This window comes from Corylus avellana, chromosome ca11, assembly GCF_901000735.1.
Source record: "Corylus avellana chromosome ca11, CavTom2PMs-1.0".
Classification (NCBI taxonomy): Eukaryota; Viridiplantae; Streptophyta; class Magnoliopsida; order Fagales; family Betulaceae; genus Corylus; species Corylus avellana.
In genome coordinates, this window is record NC_081551.1 from 1,289,069 (window position 1) to 1,314,284 (window position 25,216).

At 34.2% G+C, this 25,216-nt stretch overlaps 2 protein-coding genes across 3 annotated transcripts; both read left to right on the top strand.

The window, feature by feature from the left end:
• Window positions 1-1,201: 1,201 nt before the first annotated feature.
• On the top strand, window positions 1,202-6,529 carry LOC132166202 (U-box domain-containing protein 3). 2 transcript variants are annotated; one of them, XM_059576984.1, is made up of 5 exons: window positions 1,202-1,386; window positions 2,609-2,894; window positions 3,316-3,426; window positions 3,676-5,565; window positions 6,059-6,529. In XM_059576984.1, the coding sequence occupies exons 2-5, from the start codon at window positions 2,619-2,621 to the stop codon at window positions 6,122-6,124; spliced, it is 2,343 nt and encodes a 780-aa protein (XP_059432967.1). In that variant the 5' UTR covers window positions 1,202-1,386; window positions 2,609-2,618; the 3' UTR covers window positions 6,125-6,529. The 2 variants fall into 2 exon arrangements, with proteins under 2 accessions (XP_059432967.1, XP_059432966.1); XM_059576983.1 differs by having other exon boundaries at window positions 2,614-2,894.
• A 9,239-nt stretch (window positions 6,530-15,768) lies between these two features.
• LOC132165681 (protein LIGHT-DEPENDENT SHORT HYPOCOTYLS 3-like) lies at window positions 15,769-17,540 on the top strand. Its single transcript, XM_059576342.1, has 2 exons — window positions 15,769-16,694; window positions 16,776-17,540. The coding sequence occupies exons 1-2, from the start codon at window positions 16,429-16,431 to the stop codon at window positions 17,119-17,121; spliced, it is 612 nt and encodes a 203-aa protein (XP_059432325.1). The 5' UTR covers window positions 15,769-16,428; the 3' UTR covers window positions 17,122-17,540.
• Window positions 17,541-25,216: the final 7,676 nt, after the last annotated feature.

Consider the following 25,216-nt stretch of genomic DNA (forward strand, 5'->3'; position numbering starts at 1 on the left):
GGCCCATCTCAATCACAAAAGCTAGCTCAAGATGTAAGGTTTTCCCTCACACTTATAAACTGACCATCAGCCCCTTCCACAACCGATATAGGATAACCCCAACAATCACTCCCTCACATATCGAGCCCTGGGTCGGAACAGCTACAACCCGTTTTTTCCGTAAACAGTTGGAGTGAGATTTGTTGGTAAACCTAGGGTCTAATATCAGTGTTGGATGGTCTTGGGCTTATCTCAACCCCAAAAGTTAGCTCAAAAGGTATGGCTTTCTCTCACACTTATAAACTGACCACCAACCCTTTATTTGAGATAATCCCAACAAAATGAGGATGTCCTAAAATGTTACTATTAATTAGGATTATTAATAATTATTCAAGAAAAAAAATAATTTCCCTACTATTTCTAATTTTCTATAGTTTAATTGATATTTTTCTTTTTTCTCACTAATAGTATTTCATTACTTTGAGAGTTCGGGTGTCGACATGGTGTGTCCCATTGGATGGAAAGAAAAGCTTTGGAAGGTGAGAAAGAGAGGCTCCCTGACACTTGGTTGGGATTAATAATTAGGACATTTTTCTAAAAATAATTTTAATAGTAAAAAATTAAAATGCATCTTTGTAATTGAAATTTTTTATTGAACCTGAAGAACCAATTATGTTGCACAGCTCATAAAAAAAGTCTTGCTCATGTAATTATTTGATCCTAAAATCCCATTTTAGAATTCACTTTTTTTTTTATTTCTAAAATAGAAAAAAGTTTAATGCTAGAATTTATGTTTATATTTTAAAATTATCCCCAATATTAACGTATTATTAGTCTCAGCTAATGTATTCTGCGTGAGTAATGCTAAGAACAATTTTTATATCATTTTAAAGTTGATGTGATTTTCAAAATCACCCTTAAATCAATTTTTAATGATAATTTTAAAAATCACATCAACTTTACAAAGATAAAAAAAAGAATAAAAAAAATGGTTACTAACATTAATAATTATCTGTTTGTTTGTGCGATAAAAATATAATATCGCTCTTTTTTTAATTAATCACACTCCCCTCTTTAATATTATCTTCTTGATTAAACTTTCCCCCACAAAACCCAACAAATCTGCAACTACATTGGACCCCACCAATTTAACCTTTTTTAACTTTTCCCTAAATTTTCATTTTTAGTTAATGCACCTCTCTCTCTCTCTGAGTCTCTCTTTCTCTCTCATATGAAGCTTTTGCGAGGAAAGCTGTGCGAGGAAAGCTGGGCATGAAGGCTTGTACTTGTTATCAAAGATTAATCTTAATCCATTATACATAGATTTTAATGTTGAAGTTTCAAGCTTTGGGGTTCATCAAGATCTGTTCATGCCTTAACATGCAAGCTTGAGCCACATGCATAAAGGTATGCTTCAATTCAAGCATTCTGGTTTTTGTTGATGAAATGTTGTGTTTTTTCATTAAATATGTGAGTGTTTCGTGAAATATGTTGATGGGTAGAATACCAAATGAGCTGGGGTTTCCTTTTGGTATGGGATTTAAGCCGTGAGGAGCTCCTCTGGGTCATGTGTGAAATTCTGAAGGTGTGATTGAAGAAAGTCGGTGTTCTAACATTGACACTCGTTTGATGAGGAATTTTATTTTAGGTTGGTTTTACAGTGTTATTGTTTTAGCTGTTTGAAGCAACAATTGTTGGTTTAGCAAATTTGCATACCCTCTGGTTTGTTGCTGAAAGCAGTTTGAAGTAGAATGATGTAATATTTGGAATCTTATTATTCGCATGACTTCCCATAAATGGTAGATTCTGTTCAATCTATCCAAATTATGGTTCTTATTTTTCTCGGGTGAAAAGTGAAAACTGTAAAAATTATATATAATTCTCCCCCAAAGAAGCTTTTCTCAGCTACTAAGGGGAGGGTGAAAAAGATGTCATTATAAGCTCCAAAGGCTTGCTTAAGGCAGCAATGGGTGTGGAATATGTAAATCTTCAGCAAAGTTCATCTCTTATTTTTCAAATTTGCATTAACTGTTAGAAACCTTGTACAAGCACCAATAATGAATGGTCTGGTCAATTTGAGTTTCCTCATTCTGTGCCAAAAACCCAACTTGTCTTTGGCATCAAGGTTGAAGGAGCTTTGTAAATGCTCTGTTCTATAAATAATCACTCATTTCAGAGCCATAGTGAATCTAGATATTGATTCTTCCATCACTGTTTTGTGCTTTCATATTACAGTTGCTTAAGCTGCCAGGAAAAGTTCTGCTTTTCTTCATCCTCGATGGTTTAAAACTATATTTATCTATAAAATTCTGTTTAGCTCTTGTATGCTATGTATAAGGATAACAACTTGATAAGTTTTTTTTTTCCCTCATCTCTCCAAAGGAAGAGAATACATAGCATGAAATGTTTGGTCACTAGTCTAAGAGATTCTTCCAGCTCTGGATTCTATAATAGGTAAGTGGACGTTCTGTCCTCTAGAATCATCAAACCCCTTGTTATAACAATGAAAACCTAGTCATTGTCAAAGGGAACTCTGATAATTGTAGAATACTTTTACCATGATATTCTAACAATGATTTTATGCTCACAAATTTGCTTTATTTTTTATTTTTTTTTAAATTTTTATCAGAACAGGCCAGATGGACACAACATCTGTAAAATGTCTTATCAACAGCATTTCTCGGTTCATTCTTCTAGTTTCATGCCAGACCATGAAGCCTTTGCCTATTCAGAAGGATTACAGAGATCTAGTTGGTGTATTAAAGCCATTGAAAGCAGTGCTTGATGAAGTTGTTGATTACTTAATTCCTTCAGATGAAATCCTATGTAAACAGTGTGAAGAACTGGATATGGCTGTTAATGAGGCTAGGGAGTTTATTGAAAACTGGTCTCCAAAAATGAGCAAAATTTGCAGTGTAAGTAACCTCTTATTAACTTATTTCCCTGGGTCAATTGTAAACACCCCCCCCAAATAAAAGAAGGAAAAGAGAAAGAAAGAAAGAGAAAAAGTGCTACTTAAGACAGTATTGAACAGTAGTATTACTGGTATATCTAGTTTCTGGCTCATTCTCAAGGAATATCAGCTATGAATTTCATGAAATAATGTTATGGTTTATTTGAATTATGAGAAATCATAGGGAATGGAAGCAAATTTGAAATATTGCAACAGCAGTTGCATCAGACCGCAAACGTCTATTCTCTATCACTATGTGCTCTGGAAATGCAGTGGAGCATTATAAAGTATTCTTTAAGTTTTTAGGGGTTGGGGGTGGGGGGAGGTGGTTTGAAGACTTTCTGTATGTATTTGTTTTAATTAGTTATGTGTTATATCTCCAGATTCTGCGGAGTGAGCCATTGCTGATGAAAGTTCGGAGCTCATCTCTTGAGATTTGTCACATATTATGCAGATTAATACAGTCATCTCCATCTACTTTAGCTAGTGTGCAGGTATAATTTCTGCATATATTGTTTTTTATATTGGTTCCATCTACTTTAACTAGTGTGCAGGTATAATGTCTGCATGTGTTGTTTTTTATATTGGTTTTAGTTGACAAAATTTCTGTTTGTTATTCTTTTTCTGCAAATTTCATATTTCCTTTCATAAAGTGTTTATGTACTGGCTTTAAATAGCTATCAATCAACTAGTTGTCTGATCATGTAGGGCAATTGTGAGACTAATTTCTGGTACTGTTTCAGCACTGTATGCAGGAACTTCAATGTCTGAAGCCAGAAAGAATAACAGAATATATAGGAGAGGCTTTGAGAAGTCAAAGAGATAATATGGTTCCCTGCACCGAACATCTTATGAAGATTATTGAATTGCTTAGTTTGACATCAAACCAAGAGCTCTTGAAAGAAAGTATTTCTGTGGAAAAAGAGAGAGTAAATGCCCAAGTCAACAAAGTGAAAAGGGAACTAGATCAAATCTACCAAATTGTGAATCTTGTCTCTCAGATTCGTGATTGCATGATGAAAACTCAGTGCTTTAAAGACACAAGCGGTGTCTCAATTCCTTCATACTTCTGCTGTCCTCTATCGTTGGAACTCATGTTGGATCCTGTAATTGTGGCTTCTGGTCAAACCTATGAGAGGTCTTCTATCCAAAAGTGGCTTGATCATGGGCTGACTATTTGCCCAAAGACCCATCAAACACTCGCACACACAAATCTCATCACCAATTATACAGTAAAAGCCATGATAGCAAATTGGTGTGATGAAAACAATATAAAGCTTCACAACTCTGAGTGCACGAATTTTGTCTCATTGCCATCCCCATCAGATCATGTTTCTCCTCGAGGTTTAATCCACGCAGTTCATTCCCCTTGTTCTTTACACAATAGCAATTCAACATCAAGATCAAATGGATTTGAGAAGAAAAAGAGTGATGTCTCTCCTAGATTAAGTGGAGAAAAATCCAATGGATGCCAAAGCAGGGAGACAGAAAAGTTTGAACATACATCCCCAGAACAGTCTTATATTCATAGCAGGAGTGAATCAGCATCGAGTGCCGTTTCCAGCATCGATTATATGCCTCCAGAAACGGATGATGTGTCAAGAATATCTAATAAGCATGAAAATATGAATGAGTTGTCTGGAGAAATCACAATTGAATGTCCTCCTGCTTCTCCTCAATATAAAGAACAGGCATCATCTCCTTGGTTATCAGGAAAGAAATTTGACAGCTCCCAAACAAAAGTGGAAGTAGCAGGGAATGGAAACCATAATTACTTAAGAGCAAACTCACTCCCACTTTCTGACTCGGGATCTGATGAGTTAACCACAACTTCCCACATCAAGAAATTGATTGAAGACCTTAAGAGTCATTCAAATGAAGTGCAAACTACAGCTGCTGAAGAATTGCGGCTTCTTGCAAAGCACAACATGGAGAATCGCATCCTTATAGGCCAGTGTGGGGCTATTGCACCTTTGGTTTCACTGCTATATTCAGAGAAGAGGCTAACACAAGAGCATGCTGTGACAGCCCTTTTAAATTTATCAATTAATGAAACTAATAAGGCTATGGTTGCAGAAGCTGGAGCTATAGAACCACTTATCCATGTTCTGGAAACGGGAAATGATGGAGCCAAAGAAAATTCTGCAGCAGCTCTATTCAGCCTCTCTGGATTAGAAGAATACAAAGCAAAAATTGGTCGTTCCGGTGCAGTTAAAGCACTGGTGCATCTTCTAGCCTCAGGGACTCTAAGAGGGAAGAAAGATGCTGCTACTGCTTTGTTTAACCTATCAATTTTTCATGAAAATAAGGCTCGTATAGTTCAAGCAGGAGCTGTTAAGTGCCTTGTGGGGTTGATGGACCCTGCTACTGGGATGGTTGACAAGGCTGTCGCTCTCCTAGCAAACCTGTCTACTATTGGGGAGGGGCGTTTGGCAATTGGGCGGGAAGGGGGTATCCCATTACTAGTTGAGGTTGTTGAGTCAGGATCTCAGAGGGGAAAGGAAAATGGTGCTTCCATACTGTTGCAACTCTGCCTCCACAGTCCCAAGTATTGTACCCTGGTTCTGCAAGAAGGAGCTGTCCCTCCCTTGGTTGGCTTATCTCAGTCTGGCACACCAAGAGCAAAGGAAAAGGTACACAGCTTTTTTAATGCCCAGTCTCAGTATTTTTGTTTCTGTTGGTGATAGTATCAATATCGACCCTGGCCTTAATATTGATCTTCTTTCTAAGACAAAAATTGAGAATCTTGCAATCAAAATATTTTTCGACCCCCTCCCAAATTTGATAGGTTGCTGTTCTTCTTCTAGAAAGTAGCTAAACTCCTTTGCCCATGTTTATAATTTCTCAATGGTTTAACTTCAGATGAGTGATCCATTTATATAGCACAATCTAGTAAGCTTGCATGTTGCATGCCCAAAAAATGTCTCAGAAGACTAATATTTTGAAGCTACTATTGATTTCTTGCTGCATCTAGGAAACCTGGAAGTCGGCGGTGGCAGTTATCATTGTATTTATAGTAGTGACTGTATCTTGATACAAGATTTGTGTTCAAACTTTGTGATCGTGTGAGAATTATCTAAATGTGTGGAACAAATATGATGATAGATTTTATTTTATACTATGCAGGCACAGCAGCTTCTCAGTCACTTCCGGAATCAGCGAGAAGGGGCCACAGGGAAGGGAAAATCATAAAGAGACAAATTTTGTTGGTTTGTTGCTGCTCATATCTTTAGCATTTTTATCCTCAGTTGCTCTTCTTTGAGACGCTCCTTTAGGGTTTTTTTCTTACATTCTTTCGTACTCGATTGTATCCATTTGCAGCCTAGTCTTGATTTTTTCTTTTCCTCCATTATGGTGGATAGTGATGGATTTCTTATGAAGTGCATAATGGGATTGGATTTTAAACTTAGGTCTGTTAGATTCCCTGAGAACATAGATTGGCCACGTATAATGTAGTCAGCATGGTGTTTATGCTGTTTTTAGGTCTTCAGTGTTGTACATATTGTTTATATCCTACAGTATTTATGCTATATATAGACTCTCTTGTAAATCTGCTCCAGAACCACAGTATCGATTTATGCTATTTGTTGTGCCAAAGTCCTAGTTTTAGTGGTATGCTTTGTAGCTTACAAGTGATACCTACACTAATTAACATTATCAAATATAGTGTTCCATAGGAAATTATTACTTTAATTGCTGTGGTACTTTACCATAATGTTTTGTTCAATGCTTAGATGTTCCCGTAAATGTGAAACAGAAAATAAACTTTTGGAATAATTGGTAATCGTATTGGGTGTTAAATCATAGCCTAGCTAGGTAGAATGGGATTGTGTTTTACTAAATGCTTGTGAGGCTCTAGCCTCTAGTGGCTTTATGATTCTGGGATAATTATTTTCAGAGGATTCTGTTTGGCTCACTGGAAATTAAATTTCCAGTTGGGTGTGAGTAGAACATAGAGGAATTGTTTTTCCTCATTGAAAGTTTGTCGTAGCCGTGGCAGGGTTAACTGCCAATAAAAAGGAACCATGGTAGTTGATGTGTTTTATCATGTTTCAAAATTCTCAGATTCTTTAGGCCAACTGGTGTACTACAACTTTTATTATAAGTCTCTTACAAAAAGAAGTGGTAGTCCACATAAGTGTTGATGATAGTTTTAAGCTCTAATTTCTTGGATTCTGATACAAGCATAAAGTAGAATTCTCCATTGAAAATCAACTTGCAAGGAAATGGTGACTATGAGCTTATATATGGTTAAGATTGCATTTAAACTATGTAAGATACTTAAAAGATTGTAACATACCACTATACTTTGCAATTGACATTTACAGCCGTCCACTCTATCAACATTAACTTGTTGGTAGCCTTTATTAATATTCAATGATTTAACTCTATGCACATATATAGTACCAAGACAATAGGTCCTTCATTCCCTTATGTGATTCGACCACAAAATCGCAATTGATTTGATCCCATACTGCATCCGATCTCATATTTGATGTGGTGCAACTTTGATACTACATAATATAACCTTAGACAGAACTCATCATTGAAACCAAATAGTTTGTACACCTCTCCTGATTTTGAAATTCTCTCTTACTTGTTCTTAAAATTTCATATGCTTGCTATCATGGCCATAAGAAGAGTTGGGTTTTTCTTTATTGCTTAGGAAATAGTTGCAACTTCATTTTTTTTTTTTTTTTGGAGTTCATTTGCATTCTTTTCGAGATTCAAACTTTGGCCCACAACGTGGTCGAGGGGCTTATGGTCATAAGCCCAAAACCTACACCAAATTCACTTTTTGGGTACGATGATGCCACTCGTCAAACAGTCATGATGGGTTCCTTTTCCCATTATGAGATGATACTTAAATTTAGGCATTAGGGCAAGGGATTTTTTTTTTTTTAAAAAAAAATTTTTATGTAAACTTTCGAGCTTTCATTAAAATAATGGGTGAATGAAAACAGCGCGCAGAGTGCAGTGCAAATTTTCTTTTTTTAATAAAAAAAAAAAAATTGCACAGGCATGGTATGCACGCCGTGTGCTGTGCTGTGAATCAAGACTCTAAAATCATAATAATACAACACGCTTTGCAATTACAATATCATGAATAAACGCAAGTCAATCCTCCACCCAAATTTATTTGCTCTGATGATTGCTGGATTGCTGCTTTCGTTAGATAATGGGCAATGTTTGTTTATATTTGAAAACAATTGTTAAGATTTGAAGAAACCTGGAGATGAGAGGACGTCCTTTTATTTTGTTTAACAATATATATATATATATATATATGGGTCTTTAGTCGTTACGATATTCAATGCAGGAAAACAATTATTTTTTCTTCAAAGACAAGTAAATGCCATATGTTAAAAATGATGACACGAGTGAAGACTTTTTGGACCATGTCCTTCCAATATCAATACCAAGTAGACTATCTCATCTCATTAATTAATGATTAATTAATGGATTAGAACGATTAGCTTGGTTATATAAACTTCTACAACTTACTTTACAAAACATTATTTTATTTGTGTTAGAATATTAAACAAATAATTAAATTCACTCTTTTATTAGCTTATTTTTTAGATAATTGATTATTTAATTTGGTGTCTAAGTAAATGTTTTAAGCTCAAACCTTATTTATGTGATTTACCTCCCATTTTATTTTAATATTCCATGTGTTGGAATCACTTATTGACGAGGGAGAGTTTGAGCCCATATGTTAAAAAAAATGATAGCATATTAATTAAATTGTTACGATTCTAAGTGTCCCACATGACTAATTGCAACCTTTAACTATGTGTATATAAGTTATAGGGCACCCTCTCCTTACAAGCCAATTTCAATAATAAATTTTACCTAAAAAATATATTATTTAATATCAGAACTAGTCACCAACGAACCCAACTCACCTAGCTATGAATTAGGTTGGCACATAATTGATCAATCAAATAGTCAAGCTAACATTTTCTTTACCAGAAATGTCAGAATACTCTTTTCTATTTTTTGAACTTTTTCCTGTACTTTCCTAGGGCCTAATAATAGGACCTAAATTTTGTGCACCCCATAGTTCAATTCCGAAACTCATGTCTAGTGAGGTTGATCCCCACATCTACGATGTGATACTGCCTTAATGCAGTGAATGTTGAAAGTTGGTGCTTGGCATTGTGGGGTTTAGGCTTCGGTTAGGGTTCCTTTATCTTGGTTTTCCAGACATTGGATGGGTCATCCAAAAACTCATGCATGTGCCACACTGTGCATGGAAAATGGAATTCTGGCACATTGATATGTCATTGCAGGGCTTCAAAAGTAAAGGCTAGCTAGTTACTGTTTAAGTGTCGTATTTAAGTCGTATTGAGGCATGAATATAAAATTATATAATTCAACCTTAATTCGATCTATTTAACTAAATGAGTTAGACTTTTCAATCGTAACTTGCTAATTTCATGTTGAATGCATGTCGGATTTACGGGTCATGTAAAAAATGGTTAGCATTAAATGTCGGGTATCAGGTTAGGGTCGTATCGAGGCATGTATATAAGATTATATAGATCAACCTTGACTCAGCTTATTTAATTGAACGGATCAAACCTTTAACCTTAATTCATCAATTTTGTGTTGTCTTAGTATATTTTCTATACTAAAAAAATATACATTGCAGTAATACTGTACAATCTCGTGGGATTGTATAATTACACAAGAGATCATATACGTGTAGAAGTCATTTCCTTAGTGAGTGTGTAGTTGCATATCTTAGAGCATCTCTAGCAATGAATTGTAGTTTAGCTACTCAAAATATCACTTTTTTAGTTTAGCTACTACTTTTTCACAATGAACTCCAACGGACTCTATTTTACAATGTCTACTTTATTTAAATATTGTTTTTAATCTATTTTTTATTATTTTTTTCTACTCCTCCCTCTCTCTCTCCCTCACCACAAATTGTATTGAACCACCTAAAACCACCATTTTGGAAAAATCGAACCACCTGAAACCCATCAAGGTGGTGTATGGCGGACAAAACTCTGTGCGTGGCCGACTTCTGGCCGCCAATTGTGCACCGGTCCTTTTCGCTGGTTGTTCTGATCGGATAGATTAAAACCCATAAAGACTCTTGGCCGCTGCTCCGTGGTCGTTTGGCTGTTGGGTGGCAGCCCTACAAGGACAGGGAGAGAGATGAGGAGGGCTCAGGGAGGAGAAGGGAGCGTGAGGGAGAAGGAGAGAAAGAAAGAGGAGAGAGAAAAGATTAAAAAATTGAAAGAAAGAGAAAATATAATTAAATAATAGTTACATATTTGAAAGTTCATTATAGCATTTTTAAACAAAAATGCTATTTTACAGCACTATTGGAGGAAGAAAAAAATGCTATTTTAACTAAAAAGTTAGTTTACAGGGTCTTTTAGAGATGCTCTAAGAAATTCAATATCATTTCCTTTATTTGCATCATTGCCTGCTGGAGATACGTAATTAGAGGGATACTTGACAGCTACAGGATCATTGTCTTGATGAGAAGGATTTGTGCATACGTGTGAGGATTTGATTTGTGCATACGTGTGAGGATTCTTAATATTGCACTCGATCGCAGTTCACTAATGGAGGGATCGAGTGTACATGGCCTGCACTTGATCGCAGTGGACTGAAGGAAGGATCGAGTGAATAGATGCGAGCCTGCACTCGATCCTTGCATCCTTGCCTTGGTGAGTGGTGCATAGATGTGTCATGTTGTAGTGTTGTGTTATGTTGTTTAACAATCGATCGAGCATATAATTGTGAAAAGTATCGGGATAGAGCTTCACAATTAGAAAAGATTTTCTATAATTTAGACGAAATCCCAATCCTTAAAAAGCTACGTACGGGTACAAAGTCTCCTATTTTATTGTGCCTTGTTAGCAGTTAGCACATGCATTTACTATGAAACATTATGCTAAACTTCTTTCAAGTGTCATTCTCTCTTTTGCCAATAGAATATAATTTTAGAAGAAAGAAATTGTTTAAATAATAACTCAACAGTTGAAAAGCTTGAGACAAAGATATCTGCAATATGCTTTGCTTTTCTCAAGGTAAGAGAACAGATAAATGCGGGCAGGTTTGTCGCTCCTGCCCGCTGTGACCGGACTTCGATTAGGGAAATTGCACGTACTTGCCTCTCCATTGGGCAATTCAAACAATTTGACCTAGATATAGACGGGCAGGTTTTACTTATGGATAAAGTTTTCGTCTGAACTTAATTTGAGTATTTTTTTTTTTTAATGTAGAATATTAAATTAAAATCTGTTTAAAATATATGTGATCTCACTTTCATTTTTAATAGAGTAGTATGTGAAAATCACGTACATTTTGAATGAATATTAGTTTAATAAATTTAATTGAAAGAATTTTTACAATTCAACGAACAAATATATTAAACTACTCGAGAAAGCATAAAACAATCACACGTCAACACCAAAATTTTGTTGATAAAGTAGAAACCATTTGAACATTTTAAAGATACAACCACTCCTAGGCAATAGAACCCAAAAAGTCAACACTAATAAAGATTCAATGTACAAGTATAGTACACTTACAAAGTTACAATCCTTTGTAATTGATTAATTATCCTATTTCTCAGCTTCTTATTAGCTTCATCCAAATCACCTATCAAGTTTTTCTAGGGGTAATTCAACCTTATCTGGGATGAGGAGTTGAGGAGTATCTCTTCATCACTCGTGCTATCAAATTTGGCAAGATTTTTCTTAACTCACAAATGTAATACAAATTTCAAAAAACATGGAAATACTTGACAGTTGACTTCTTTCTCTTTTCATAACTCATATTGGGTCTTTTTAGCTTTGTTTGGCAATGGAATGAAAAAATGGAGTGGAACAGTAGTATAACAATACTGTAGCAGATTTGATTGATATGAGAGAAAAAAGTAAGAATGTTTTGTATAAAAAGGTGAAAAAATTTGTTTTTTAGTAATTTTTTTATTTGAATAATAATGAAAAATGATTAATGTAATGTAAAAAGTAAGAATATTTGAGTTGATTTCGAGAAGAATTTTTTGAATTTTTGGGTCCGGTTCGGTCCGACTCTTTGCCAAGCACAACCTTTGGTTCACAATCTTAAATATATTCTATTGATGATGTGACATATCGTGCTAATAGCTATTGCATCAATTGACAAGCTATATAAAAAGTGGTTAGTGGCTAGTATAATTAGTGGTTAGCGGGTGGTTAATAATCGCCCGCCTTTTCATCCTTACATATTATATAGCATGAAAACAAATTTTGGAATGTTTGCACAAGCTAGTATGGGGTTATCATGAAAGACTTATTACACTTGATGATAATCTCTAATGAAGATATATATGCATTCAAAAGGGCAATGCATATAGTATATATACATTAATTTTAATTAAAATCATGATTAACTAATAGTGCATTGACCCCTCGATTTCGCAGATAAAACATGCATTTTTATACAAAATCACAAAGTGTTCTGTTTGAAAGAAAAAAATTGTGGCATGTAAATGTAAAAAATTCATGTTTCCAAACTTTAGGCAAAGAGGTACATTTTTTAAAATGCGTGATTTTAAAGGTTGAATTACGATTTTACTAAATACTTATTGGCGGCTATTGCCTTTTTAAAAATCTTGTTTTCATTACTACGCTTTGATTTTTGTTTTTTTTTTTTTTTTTCAAACCCATATTTTGACACTGCTAATTAAACTAAACTAACATTAAACTATCTAAATTTAATATCCACTTTCTGCCCTTAAGGTTTGAGAGTAATGTTATAAGTCTTCCTAGAGTTCTCTTGGAGTCATCCCAAATGTGATGTGACTTTTAAAATTACCAATAGATCAAAGTTCAATACATCACATCTCAAATTCAACTGTAACTTTAAAAGCCACATTACATTTGGGAGGATCCTAAAGTTCCAAGTTATGCGTCTCTTTCGTTGCCACTGCAATGCTTTTAATGAGGATATGGAAAGTTTTTGTTGAAGGCTTCAAAATTGCTAGCAAATTGATTTATATAAGGGAAAACTTCTCTTACTACTCATGATCTTTCATAACTTTTGCAATCATACCCTTAAATTTCTAAAAGTGTCAATTTATGGTAGTCATTATTTAGAAGTTTGCAATGTCAACCCTTCTGTCCAAATTCAATTTAACGGAGGAAGTGAAATCTTTAAAATATCCCTGTCCAAATTCAAAGAATTTTTGTAAATTTATAAACATCTTAAGGGTATTTTTGGGATTTCACTCATCAACTGTTTGATTCAACGCTAAATTTTGACCGGATGATTGACATTGCAAACTTCTAAAAGATGGTAACCCTAAATTGACATTTTTTTTTAAAAAGTTTAAAAGTATGATTGCAAAAGTGATGAAAAATAATCGGAAGCAATAAGTGAAGCTTTTCCTTTATATAATCTGTTTGAGTGCTTTTGTCCCTTCATATAAATTAATAATAGCACTCCATCTTACTCGTGATCAAACAAATTTATGTTGCCTGTAAGGCTCAACGATGAGGCATCAAAATGCACAGATTAAGGCACAAAGTTGATGAAATCACGGACCAATGATTCAAGAAAATTGACTTGATTTTTTTTAAAAAAAATATTGTGAGAGAGCAAAAAAGAAAACAACCAATGGGGGTCAAGAAAATTGAAAAGGAATCCAAAATTCAACCAAAGCGTAGCCATCATATTTGGCAGATTAATTGATTGATGGATAGGAAAATCTCTAAGATTCAGATTAATTGATTAAATAGTTGTAAGAGATAAAGGTCAAAAATCAAATTTAATCTTTAGGTTTTCATGTGATTTTAAGGTCCTAATTGTCGAAATTGAAATCCTAAAAGAGTAAATATTGAAATCGCAATAAAATTGAGGGACTAAATTTAATTTTTTCCAAAGATAAATATGATATAAATTAAGGTAATAATTAAATGATTATATAAATTAAGACAATAGCAACACTTTTTTTTTTTGTTTGAAAAGGAATCCATATTAGTCTCATTCGTAGAAATCATCATAAGCATAAAACTCTTATAAGCAACCGTAGCCAAAGCTACGAGGTTACAAACATCACAAATGGCGTATTACATTCCAAACCCAAAACCAATTCACTAACTTATGACTAATCTACGTATTAAAAAACAGATATGTGTCAAACAGATTCAAACTAATGCACATGTAGTGCTTATTCCTCGGAACTGAGGGTAGACAAACTCCCAACCGAATCACACTAAGCGGGAAACGGCAGCCGGAAGGAAGCCGATTGCGTGCTAGCCGAAACCGACGTGGAAGGTGGTGTTGGAGCTCATTGCAGGGGGACACGAGGAAAGATCCAACAGAGGACTGTGGGCGATAGAGCGGGCACGGATGAGATCGGCGTTGCACACAAAATAAACTGGAGGGGAGTTTGAGTGAATCTCCAAGAGCATCACCCAACAAAGTGTGACAAACAGGTAAGGCAACAAAAACAATTAACTATTGACTATGGCCAACACGTGAGCTAAATGTGTCATTATTCGATACTACACGTGAGATGAAGTATAAAAATAATAATTAAATGATTAAATTCATAAATTTTTTATTCGTTCAAATTTTTTAAAATAAGTTGTAATTTAACTGAATCACTTACAATAATTTGTTTTTACTTATTCTTCTTTTATTCTGTTTAAGGTGATCATAGTACTTCTTCACCGATGCAGATTCCTACGTACGGTGCAATTGCAGCTCCCAAGTCCAGGGAAACAAGCACACAGTTTTACATTTTTATACCCTCTTTTTTTTTTTTTTTCTTAATATATAGGGTGAAAATAAAATTGGACTTTGAGAAAAGATTTGATATATATGAGTAATTCTAGGTGGCCTATTTGTGTCATACTAAGAATGATATGACTATTAAAATCATTATTGAACTTCTGATTGATCATTATTAAATTTTGATCAAATAATAATTTTAATAGTCATATCATTCTTAGTAAGACACAAGTAGACCACTTAGAATTACTCGTTATATATATATATATATATATATATATATAAAATTGGTGTTGTCTAGTGCCAAAAAAAAAAAAAAAATTAGGAAAATGAAAAACTCAAAACCCCATGAAAATTTTTGAAAGAAAATTCAAGTGTAATAGGGCATATATAGGTTGTTTTCAGTTTTATTGCAGATTATTAAAAGTTTTAGTCCTATACTCCTATTTGTTGGCATATATAGGTGTTTAAAAATAGGCCAATTTATGTGTCATAAATTTTGGGGAATAAAAGTGAAAACTAAAAGAAAAAATTCTAAAAAATTCTAAAAAAAAATTCATAGGGGTATTCTGGTCACTAGAGCAGGAACTGTCATTCAATGCTACAGGGTCATCAATAAAACAAAATCATGTTATTCCCTTAAATTTTACCCTACAAACCTTTTTCTGTCTCCATCTCAACCTACTGTCCAAACCCTTTTTCCATTACCATAAAAAGCCCTAACACATTCCCCTCTCTTCCAACAAAAAGAATAGTTATAATAAGAACCTTTTAAGAGAATTTCAAAATACTTATATTTGGTTTAGCAGTTTAATTATTAATTTTTACTGTTTATTTAAAATACAATTTCTTTAAAAATCTATCTTTTACCATTTTCAAAGAAAAAAGAAAATCAGATTAATTTTTTTTATTAATATAAATTTACTGATCAGCACTATAACAGCTCGACAAATTTTTATTTATTTTGAATAACCGGATGTGGATAACGTTTTAGCTATTTTGGTTAACTCGAGGCTAATGTTCTAACAAGTAAGAGATGAATAAATAGGAAAAAGAAAGGAAAAAAAAAAAAAACATTGTTTCAACATTTCCAGAAACCAAAGCTTCCACAAAAATTCCCACCAGTGGAAGCATCCTTCCAAGCTTTCTAGTATTTGCTCAAACAAAGACAATCTTCTTCTTCTTCAAGAGAAAGAGAAAGAGAAAGAGAGAGAGAGAGAGAGCAAAGAGGAGCAGTCCTCTCAGTACTCTCCAATCAATCTCATCACATATATTCCTCCCCCCCTCCCTTTGTATTGCATAGATTAAGAAAAAAAAAACATAAAAAATAAAAAAATTTCATCATCACATATTCACATCTTCATCAATATCAAAATCTTCTTTTGCTTCACCATTTGCAGCTCCCTAGCTTCGCTCTCCATCTCTCTCTCTCTCTCTCTCTCTCTCTCTCTTTTTCTCTCTTCAAAAATAGAATTTGTGTAATATCAATCATTACTGATCAGCCTATTTACTTTTGCTTGGCTCATTGTTGTTTCCATTAACAGTAACATCTGAATAGAATAGACTGATCATCCACTTCTTCACCTCTCTTTCTCCCCATCATCTCAAGCTATATATATATATATAGCTCTAAGAAGCAAAACCCTAGAAGCAGAAAAGGTTGAATGTAAGAGCAAAAGCAAGAAATACAATTTCCCAGAAGAACAAATAAAAAAAAGTTAATAATTTCTCAAAGATCCGGATCCATGGATTCAATCCCAGAATTAATGGAGAGCTCAAACTCTGAGAACACCTGCAGCATCACTGATACAAGCACCAACAATAGCAGCAGCTTAGCCGGAGCCGCTGCCGCCGCAAGCTCTTCTTCATCATCAGCTTCGGCTCCTCCCAGCAGCCGCTACGAAAACCAGAAGCGCCGTGACTGGAACACCTTCGGCCAATACCTGAAGAACCACCGCCCCCCTCTTTCCCTCTCAAGATGCAGCGGTGCCCACGTTCTTGAATTCCTCCGGTATAACATAAATCAAATAAATTCTTAATATATTCATCAATTTATATATCTATTTATTTATGTATTTATTTATTTCAACAGCTACCTTGATCAATTTGGCAAGACAAAGGTGCACACTCCAATCTGCCCTTTCTATGGCCACCCTAACCCTCCGGCGCCTTGCCCTTGCCCGCTGCGGCAGGCGTGGGGTAGCCTCGACGCCCTCATCGGCCGCCTCCGTGCCGCCTTCGAAGAGAACGGAGGGAAGCCGGAAGCAAACCCTTTTGGGGCTCGAGCAGTTAGGCTCTATCTTCGTGAGGTTCGTGATTTGCAGTCAAAAGCAAGAGGGATCAGCTATGAGAAAAAGAAGCGGAAGCGCCCCCGCCAACAGTTGCCGCAGCCGCAGCAGCAGCAGCTTCCGCCCCCACCAGGAGGTGCAAGTCTATGAAAAACTCTGCTACTCTCCAGCAGCAGCCACCCTCTCTTATCTTGCAAAAGTCTCAAAATGGGTACTACCTTTTTTTTCTCTTTTTATCAGACTCTTATGATGATATGGTGGTTCGTTCTAGTGTATTTAGGGTTTAGTTAATTTTCTCAAAGTTAGCTCTTATATACAGACTGTCTTGTCTGTATATATTCTGTTGCCTTTTACAGAAGCAATGGTTAATGGATCGATGTGGTATATCATAAGTATGCTTTTGATGCAAACAGTGTTGGTATTACTATTAGTTGGAAAAAAGAAGTGTTAGGGAGAGTAAAATGTACTTCAAATTATGGTCTATGTGGAATTCTGAGCATATTATATATTGCTCATACTATTATATATGCATGTACTTTGAATCTCAATCTGATTATGTCTTTCATCTCTCTTTTCTGATTAATGGGTGTTTGCTGCTGCCTGCTGGCAATTATATAGTGTTTTTCTTTTTTCTTTTTTTTTTAAAAAAGCTTGATAGGACTGTACATAAGGATTTCACATATATGTCAGATATGTGTAGAGCTATAAATACTTTGTTTAATTGTTGTGTTCCAGTGTTGGTCGTCAGTTGAGTCATTTCTGCAAAAGATCAGTCGATCTCATGCATATTTCTGACTTCCCCTTGTCTCCCTCTTCCTGTGAAGGCACTTTTGCTGCTTTACTGTCTGAGAACTCATACAGATATTGAGAGTGTAATTAAAGGAAGTATATATATAGATAATCTTTAAATAAAAAAACATAGCAAGTTTCCTTTTAGGCTAATGAAATGGTGTAATCAGTGGCTATATATAATATCGATTTTGTTGTATTTAGTGCTGTCATTTCATATGCCGGCTATAGAAGCAGTAATATAATTAATGGCAGACAAACGTAACTTCGTCAGAGCTTAATAACAGTTTTTATTAATTAACCATATATTCGTTTAATTGATCTCATGTTTTAATAAACTTTTAACCTATCTACTTGTAAAGTTTCATAGTAATTTGCGCCCCCAACCCCTCATTAAGGGCAAGAGCCACAAAGCACTAATTAGAAGAGTGAAATTACACCCACATGAACATTGAAATGGTGGAATCTATTAAGAATTCCAATCATGGGAAATCTGCTTGAATTTTTTTTTTATATATATATGCTTCAATTCCATTATTGATCTTAATTGGGAAAGTATATGCATGCACTAAATTAAAAAGTAACAAAATACAAAATGAGCTATAGGGTGGTGGTTAGAGAATCACAACCCTATAGAGATGTCAGGAAAATTTTTGTTAATCAATATTCTGGCCGACAACCCATCTGGATTGGATCATATTGGTTCATGATCTCTCCTTGATTTTCTCAATCTTAGCTACTTGGCTTGAAGAGGAAATTAAAGTGCTGATCATTATATCATCTGACCTAATAGCTAGGGAAACAAAAAGACACTGTGAATACGTAGGATATATGCTAGCGAAACTTTAATCTTCTTTAAGTGATATAGATTATCTACTCGCGCCTCTAATCATTTGAGTTTATCAAGGATTAGCAGCAACATGTTTTCAATTAACTCAAGGGACCCTTTCTATATATATATATATATATATATATATATTTATATATAGAAAGATAAGATGAACACTATTTAACAGCTGCTTGCCTTTATAATGTCAACATATATTTAGAAGTAGGATGTGCCTAAATTTCATGACAAGACCAAATATTTTATTAGGGTTGATTATCTAATTATAGGAAATGCTATGGTCGGGTCGACTTTGAGAGCCTTTGGCTTCCCGAGGATTTCATGCTACATAATAACTAATAAGAACAATATTATTAATGTTTCTCCTTGTTTTCATTTTAATAAACTAATTATCCAACAATCTTACAAGATCGAAAACTGTTTTTTTTTTGTTAGTATATATTATTCTATTTCCTAAAGACTTTGATAGTGACTTGATAATAAATTACTCGAGCAACCATCTACTTGGGTTAATGCTAATGAGACAAATTAAGCACAGATTTTTTTCCTTGATCAATAGTTTCTGCTTCTTGAGTTTTGTACTTGATGTTCTTTCTCAACCATGTTAGCTTTGGCTCTGTTTTATCATCTTCATTTAAGTAGGTATACGCTTTTCAATGATCATAATTTAATTTCAGTCAAAATGAAAGGTCAATGTTTTCTTTGCAGAAAATCTATCATCTATTATCCATGTAAATGGAAAAAAGAGATTTGTTATATTTTTATTGTTATTAGAGTATAGAGTTACCATATTATGATTAAATTATTTTCCTTATTGAACCATATATTAATTTACTATAGATGTTTGATTGTATTAATCAAACTTCTATGATTTGATTAGTACTTTTCATGTATTCTCTTCACCTAACTCATTTTTCCTCTAAATAGGGACATTTGTATTGTATATCTATTTAAGTGAATAAGAGCAAAATCTAACCCTTCACTCTCTACGGGCCTGGTGGACGTTAAGGATGAACGTCATGAACCACCTTAAAATCTCTTGATTCCCTTTTATCTATTGCTTCCGCTATTTTCCTCTATTTTATATTTCATCACAAATTTCTATATGCAGTATTTTTTTCATGGATATATATATATATATATATATATATATATATATATGTCTTTTATGCATTTCTCAATTTCATTTGTCAGGTCCTTTACTAGTTTTCATTTCAACGATTTGGAGTTAAGAGTGCCTAATTCCATATATAGTGATGGATATAATCTAGGTCTTCTTTTGATGTAGTTTCCAATTTCATTTGTACGTATAATAGCAAGTAAATTTTTCTGCTGTGTATCTATATATGTGTGTAGTATCCATGCCTGTTTATTTGTACTGCCATTATTCTAAAGGAAATATGTACTAGCTAGTGAGAGGATATTTTTGGAGTAAAGGGATATTAGAGGAACTTCTAGCAATATTACTCATACGGCAAACATATATAATCAAGTGTTGTATATAGGAAGCAAAATAGAATCTTCCCCATTTTTCTTCATTGACATTTCAAAAATTGTGTGTGTGTGAGAGAGAGAGAGAGATTGTTTAATTAGTTGCAAAAGCTATATATCAAGGAAATTAAACATAAAGATTTAAGTGTGAATTCAAACCTTGGTGCTTAAACCATGCATACATATTGATTCATCTCTTTTAAGTACTCTACTAATTGAATATATTCAACATTGAGAAAGATGGTCAAATTTGTTCTACGTGTTGAGGAATGATTCAACGTTGCCTGTGGACAAGATCTTGAGCATATTTATAAGGAATGGACAACCCTTTCTATTGAACCGGTTTTGTGAGATGAGTTAGGCCTATGAATTTCTTCGTGGTATCAAAGCCTACCGCAGGACGAATGGAGCTCATACTACTTACCTCGTCAGGAAAAATACTGACCTGCACGTGAGGGAGGGTGTTGAGGAATGATCCCACATTGCCTGTGGACAAGATCTTGGGGATGTTTATAAGGAATTAGCGATTTTATAAGATGAGTTAGGTCTACAAATTTTTTCATTACGTTCTTAATTGTTACATCAATGCCTTTAACATTTATTTTGTGTACGTACTTCGTACAAATGAGATTCTGAATATTGAGGCATAAATACATTATAGAGAAAAGTGTACGTACTCCTGTCAAATCACCACTCAATTGGCAATGTCTCTCTCAAATTTTCAATTAGGACCGTATTCTCCCTAAACTATCAAAAAAATTGACAATGTTTCCCCTAATGCTAGCAAAAAAAAAAAAAAAAGACCTTAAATGTTTTTCAATAAGACAAAATACTCTAAAATAATAAATTTGGGAAAAAAAAAATCCTTTGAAAAAATTTAAATTTCCACACCCTTTTTTTTATTTAAAAAAAAATTATTTAAGAGTGTCTTTGTCATCGAGAGAATATTGATAATTTTTTGTAGTTCGAAGAAAACATGTAAACTTTACCCCCACATTATAATATTTCACTGAAATAGAGCACATAAAGGAAAGGTTTTTATTACTATTGTTATTATTCTCATTATTATTATTATAATCATTATGATCATCACTACCACCATCATATATGGTGGTTAATGGTCAAATGGACAAGAAGTTGTAGAGATAGACCTTTCATTTCATGAAATAGTAGTGAGCAATTGCTACAAGGTCACGGGTGAAATCATTGCCCCAATTTAGTGAATCCAATTAGTGCATATCCACCAAGAAGGATTTGTCACTATTTGAAGCTCTCGTGGCGGTGCTTGAAATGATGGATAAAAGTTGTAGAAACAAAGGGAGCTGCACAACAGAACAAGAATAGAAGTCTTTGCATTTCTATAAGCAATCTGAGTAGAACAAAAGGGGTAGATGATCCTTTTCTTTTCTTTTTTAGGGTAAAAGCAATTGATCTTAAAATGAATCAGACACTTGCTGAAATCAAACAGTAAAGCATAATACCCGTGATGATCTTGATGAGTGATTGATGTAGACAATCACCCATGTATACTACTGCTAATTAAAGCAATGACCTTCACAATTTTGTCCTTTGTACACGTGACAAAGCACACACACTCTTCTACCTACAAGAAATTTTGTATTTAGCGACCACATTTTTAGCAACTGCGTTTCTCTCGTCGTTGAAAGGTGTTGCTAATGCTAGAAAAAAAAAAAAAAAAATCATATCAGAACCGACAAATGTGTACTCTTCACACTCATTTTATATTGTTTAACGTAGTGTATTTTGAGTAACTTCTCATATTAGCCACTTAAAAAAAAAAAAAAAAACTAAAAAACTAAAGTAAAGCTACCTAAAACACGTAACATCAGTTGGTACTATGAAATGTATGTAATAAATGGGTGTGGAGAATAGAACTATTCATACTAACCTTTACTAAAGTTTGAGAGTTTTCAAAGAGTAATGATATTTAGTAAATTGTTATATAACTGTCATATAACTTGATGGTGTAATAATAAAATCAGCCCTTAATCAATCAGTACTTGCTAAAAAAAAAATGGCTAATTTAATTTTTACTACTATATCATTTCAATTGTATAAACAGTCTACTATACACTGGATTACTCATTTTCAAAACCAACAAAGATTCCATCTATATATCATAAATTGCCATTGAGCCATTGTAACTCAAAGCACATTTCAAGAACACTACAACCCTAGAGGTAATGATAGAAGGAGATGTTTGAGGTATTACAATTTTTATTTTAATCCCTTACAAACTCATGAATAGTTCAAGATGAGTGTCATGGTAAAAAAGATTAAGCAACAAATTTTGAATAGTAAATTTAATTTTTTGGTGGCGGATAATATTATAAGTGATACGAGGACTTTCAAGTCACTTTATAAGAAACTTATAATAAAAATTGGTGGCCCTATGAACATTAATTATAGAAAGCAAATATTTCTATAAAGAAAAAATTAAAATCATAGTCATCCTCCCTAATACACGATGCCAAAAATTATGAGTCATGTGATTAGGAAAGTTAAGTCGAAGTAGACTTAAAAAATATATTAAATTAATTAGCTAGTTAGGGTTTATTCTAGCTCCCTGTGAGTTTGATCTTTATCTCCACCATACCAAATTTTTGCTAGGGTTTGTGATTGTAAAGTTTAATTGTCTGAAAAATACTCTCTCTTTTGATGGTTAAAATTGAACCTAGTCATGATAATCACTTAATTAGTGATTCTACAATTCATACAAAAGCTCTCGTGACATATATATATATATACACACACAAACAACAAACATTTGATTTCAAAGCGTTTTTTGTGGATTCTACTGAGAAACCAAGAGAGAGATGGATCTCTCAACAAACGCCAGAAGAGAGAGGGAGAGAGAGAGAGAGAGAGAGAGTCAAAGGGTTGAAGCCTATATATGCTAGAGGAGATCGAGAGTTGAAAAGTCGAATGCTCTCTCTCACGTACTTGTTAAGAATTAAATGGAGGCTACAAACAAGTGATGATCATCTGGTGTGGCCAACTGGGTATATATATTATATATATGAGGATTTTTACATTTTTTTGTTTTTGTTTTTTTGTTTTAGTTGTGTGTTGCAGTGCAGCAGAAGAGATCGGGCAATAGAAGCCAAAATTGGCAGAAAGGCTGCCCAAGATTTACGTTCCCCATAAGTGCATGATTTAAGCTTGTCCCTGCAATTTCTCTGAAGAAAAGCCTCTTACAAAGGACTACCCACGTTATCTGCAGAAACTGCAACTTCACAATTATTGTCAGCCAGAAATTAAACTCCCACTGTCTCATAACCATCCACACATGTTTATAGAGATCATCATTCTTTTTTTTTCTTTTTTTTTCCTTTCTTAAAAAAAAAAAAAAAATGGTGGGAAGAGTTCTTGTTCTAATCTCACTTCTAAATGTTCAAGTGGGGGAAAAGAAAAAAAGAAAAAAAGAAAAAATAAAATTTGTGGATGGTTAATAGTGCATGATTCTGTTGGTGAAAGGCATCACTGTCTGAGAAGTGCTGATATTATTATATATTTATTTATTCTGAGCATCGGGGAAGGGTTTTTACGGATAAGCTACAGACATTAGACTCAGTAGTACTGCTACTGCACAGGCATCAAATAAATAAATAAATATTTATTTATTTTTCTTCAAGACAAGAGTGGTTGTTACAATAATTGTGATTACCTTAAAAGAATTAGGTTACAGCTTGAAGACGTGGAAATATATATGCCATTTGGTGGCAGAGAAATTCTAGAAGCGTATGTGGTTAATTTCCTGCAGTCTCTTATGGGTCAATTTGTTTAGGGTTCTCTCTTCCCCTCTAATAATTGATTAGCTAAATTTTGGCAAGAAAATTGTTCAAAACACAAAGTCATGAGCTGGGTGTTACACATTCAATAGCATCAGTTGCCACTCGATCGAAGGAGCTAACTAGGAATTAGCGGTTGACACATTGACTGACCCTTAACTATCCTTCTTTGAAGCTTAGAGGGCAAGGTTCCAATTGCAGAAGAGGGTATTGATAGACATCGCGGAATGAGAAAACGGAACCCTAAATACATGAAAAGCTTTCAAGCCATGAAAGATACAAAGTGCTGAAATGGAGTACTAATTAAAGATGTGGTGGAAGTTGAAGGGAGCATGGCCAGGTTGAAGTTGACTAAGGGGGACATGCGTATCCAAAGGAGTAAAGTGGGTTGCAGGTAACATGTGGAGGTTAGCAAGGTACATGTTAGTATTTATTAGAAGCCTAATGTTAAGAGTAAAGGAGGTTGTTGTTTTTCTCATATTTATTTACTATATATGATCCTACTCTCACCCGAAGCAAAGTACTTGAGTTTATTTCTGCTTTAGTTCTTGTCCTTTTCTTGAATTTTATGGTATAGTCGTGAAATAAAAATATAATTTTTAACTTTGTTTACAAAAGAATTGAAAGACATCTCATGTGTTTGGTCGTAGGATTTTGTGGGTCAAACGCATATTTTTTAAAAAAATTATACAAAGTATCATGTTTAAGAGCATGTTTGAAAAAAAAAAATTCAGTTAAAAAATGTAAATTTGATTATGTTTCAAATCACATATAATGAGGTGCGCTTCTGCATTATATTGTAAAATCTGGTTTTAAAGCCTAATATTTGTAAAAATCACAAGTATATATATATATATATATATATACTTGCAAATTTTTCTTTTTCTTTTTTTTAACGTGAAAATGAAGAAAAAAAAAAACTTCTGTGACACACACGTCAAGCAAACACTCTCTCGTACGAGAATCCCGTATTCTACGGTCAATCCCACGAGACGTTGAATTCGACCGAAAATCCCAAAAAAAAAGAAAAAAAAAAAAGAGATACTTTTAAGGAAAGCGGGGCCCAATATGGACCCACAACCGTGCATGCCCCACGTGCGCTCCTGTCTCTCATGTCGGCTACAGTGACGTGCCCAAAGAGACAGTCCCATCACCTCCGTCGATAAAACGGGTCCCACTCAAACACCCCACGTGGCGTGCTATCGAGGCCGCTTTCACTTGGGCCTCGGTGAACGTGAACCGTACAAACTCGCTATGGCGTCCACATCGAGGCTTTTATGCTTTTCCTTGCTTTTTCACGTATGTG

Coding starts and splice junctions, on each gene's coding strand:
- LOC132165681 (XM_059576342.1), top strand. CDS start 16,429: ATGGATTCAATCCCAGAATTAATGGAGAGCTCAAACTCTGAGAACACC. Junction 16,695..16,775: donor CACGTTCTTGAATTCCTCCG/GTATAACATAAA, acceptor TTATTTCAACAG/CTACCTTGATCAATTTGGCA.
- LOC132166202 (XM_059576983.1), top strand. Junction 3,427..3,675: donor CTACTTTAGCTAGTGTGCAG/GTATAATTTCTG, acceptor GTACTGTTTCAG/CACTGTATGCAGGAACTTCA. Junction 5,566..6,058: donor CACCAAGAGCAAAGGAAAAG/GTACACAGCTTT, acceptor TATACTATGCAG/GCACAGCAGCTTCTCAGTCA.